Raw genomic sequence first — 1930 nt, forward strand, 5'->3', positions numbered from 1 at the left:
ATCCTTTCTTAATACATTAAAAAATTTGTGGCATCTGTCTGATGATCGTGAGATGAACCTCAACAGGGCGGCTATTCGTCCTGTTAATTTCTGTACCTGCTTTTTGCTAATTAATATTTCTGGTATTCCTTCGATGGCCTTGATCTAATTTGGTTTGACCTCGATGCCTCTTTGAGACACCAAGAAGCCGAGGAACTTACCCGAGGTTACGCCGAAGGCGCATTTTTTGGGATTTAATTTCATGTCGTACTGCCTCAGTATGTCGAAGGCCTTCTTCAGATGATCGATATGATCTTCTTTCCTTTTTGACTTCACTAGCATGTTGTCGATGTAGACTTCCATGGTCTTACTGAGTTGATCTTGAACATTTTGGTGACTAACCTTTGGTATGTTGCCCCCGCGTTCTTATGTCCGAACGACATGACTCTGTAGCAGTATGTTCCTCGGTGAGTGAGAAAAGTAGTCTTTTCTTGATCTTCTTCCGCCATTAGAATTTGGTTAACCAGAATAGGCGTCTAAGAAGCTTAGAACTCGTGCCGCGCTATTGCGTCGATGAGCTGGTCGATATGTGGTAATGGGAAGGAATCTTTTGGGCATGTCTTGTTTAGATCGGTAAAGTCAACGCACATCCGCCACTTTCCATTTTTCGTCTTCACCATGACCACATTGGCGACCCACTGAGGGTACTTTGATTCTCGGATAAAGCCATTAGCGAGTAGCTTATCGACCTCTTTGCTGACTGCATCGTTGGTTGCAGCGTTGAACTTTCTCCTCATTTGTCGTACAGGCGTGTAGAGTGGGTCAACATTCAGCTTGTGCGTGGCAACATCTCTTAGGATGCCCGGCATATCTGAGTGGGAGAAGGCAAACAAATCGGCGTTGTCAGTTAAGAATTTATGGAACTTACCTGGTTCCGGAAGATTGTGCCCAATATAAGCTTTTTTTGTGCTGTTGTTGCTGTCTAGTTGGACAGGATCGAGGTCCTCTACGGTTGCCTCGTAGGCTGCTATGACGTCGGGGTCTTTGATAGCCTCTATTTGTACGTTGGGTTTGGTTCCCGATATGGTTGATTGCTATGCCTTCGTACTTGCTCCTTTTAGTTGTTGTGTGTGTGCACAGTCCTGGGCGATACAATAGCATTCTTGTGCGGTGCGTGGTTCGCCCCGGATGCTGAATATTCCCCATGGAGTAGGAAATTTGATTGTTTGATAGAAGCTTGACGGGACGGCTCGCATGGCATGTATCCATGGGAGCCCTATGATAGCGTTGTAGGCTGTCTCTTGATTCATGACGTGGAACGTTGTTTCCAGAGTGACTCCTCCGGCCAAGACGGGCAGCACTATCTCTCCAGAGGTTCGTTCAACTGTATTATTAAAACCTCTTAGTGTTATGCACCGCGGTATTATCTTATCTTCGAGTCTCATCTGTACGAGGACCCAAGGATGGATGATACACGCATCGCTTCCGTCATCTACCATTATTCTTTTCACATCACTATCTGTGATACGTAAATTTATGACAAGAGCATCATAGTGAGGGAAAGACAAACCGTCAGCATCCGACTTATTGAAGACGATACTATCTTCGAGGTCATCATACTGTTCATGAGCGATTGACCATTTGAGTTTGTGCGTGGTGGTAAACTTTACGTGGTTTATTATCGTGTCATCGCCACCGCTGATGATCATCTGTATGGTACGGGCGGGTGAAGGTGGCTTAGGGGGTCCTTGGGGTTGATCGCGCCCTCGAGCGAAGTTAGCCCGTCCTCGGTCGCTCAACAGTTCTTTCAGGTGTCCCTGGTTTAGCATTCTTACTACTTCCTACCGCAGAACTATGCAGTCTTCGGTCAAATGCCCTCTTTCCTGATGTAATTCGCACAGAACGTTCGACTTCCGGGTGCTTCGGTCGGATTTCATATTTTGTGCCCATT

The 1930-nt window shown here is 46.2% G+C and overlaps 1 protein-coding gene across 1 annotated transcript; it reads right to left on the reverse strand.

Moving 5' to 3' along the window:
* Positions 1-524: 524 nt before the first annotated feature.
* Positions 525-1688, reverse strand: LOC109243002. Its single transcript, XM_019409894.1, has 3 exons — positions 1088-1688; positions 908-1003; positions 525-850 (listed from the first exon to the last, which is right to left on the reverse strand). The coding sequence occupies exons 1-3, from the start codon at positions 1686-1688 to the stop codon at positions 525-527; spliced, it is 1023 nt and encodes a 340-aa protein (XP_019265439.1).
* Between the last annotated feature and the right edge of the window lie 242 nt (positions 1689-1930).

The sequence above is a fragment of the Nicotiana attenuata genome, unplaced genomic scaffold (assembly GCF_001879085.1).
Source record: "Nicotiana attenuata strain UT unplaced genomic scaffold, NIATTr2, whole genome shotgun sequence".
Lineage (NCBI taxonomy): Eukaryota > Viridiplantae > Streptophyta > Magnoliopsida > Solanales > Solanaceae > Nicotiana > Nicotiana attenuata.

What these genes read in the sequence shown, in the direction of transcription:
- LOC109243002 (XM_019409894.1), bottom strand. Translation starts at nt 1,688, where the DNA reads ATGATCATCAGCGGTGGCGATGACACGATAATAAACCACGTAAAGTTT. An exon ending in ACAACAACTAAAAGGAGCAA is followed by an intron (nt 1,004 to 1,087) that starts GTACGAAGGCAT and finishes ACGTCATAGCAG; the next exon opens with CCTACGAGGCAACCGTAGAG. An exon ending in GCACAATCTTCCGGAACCAG is followed by an intron (nt 851 to 907) that starts GTAAGTTCCATA and finishes TCTCCCACTCAG; the next exon opens with ATATGCCGGGCATCCTAAGA.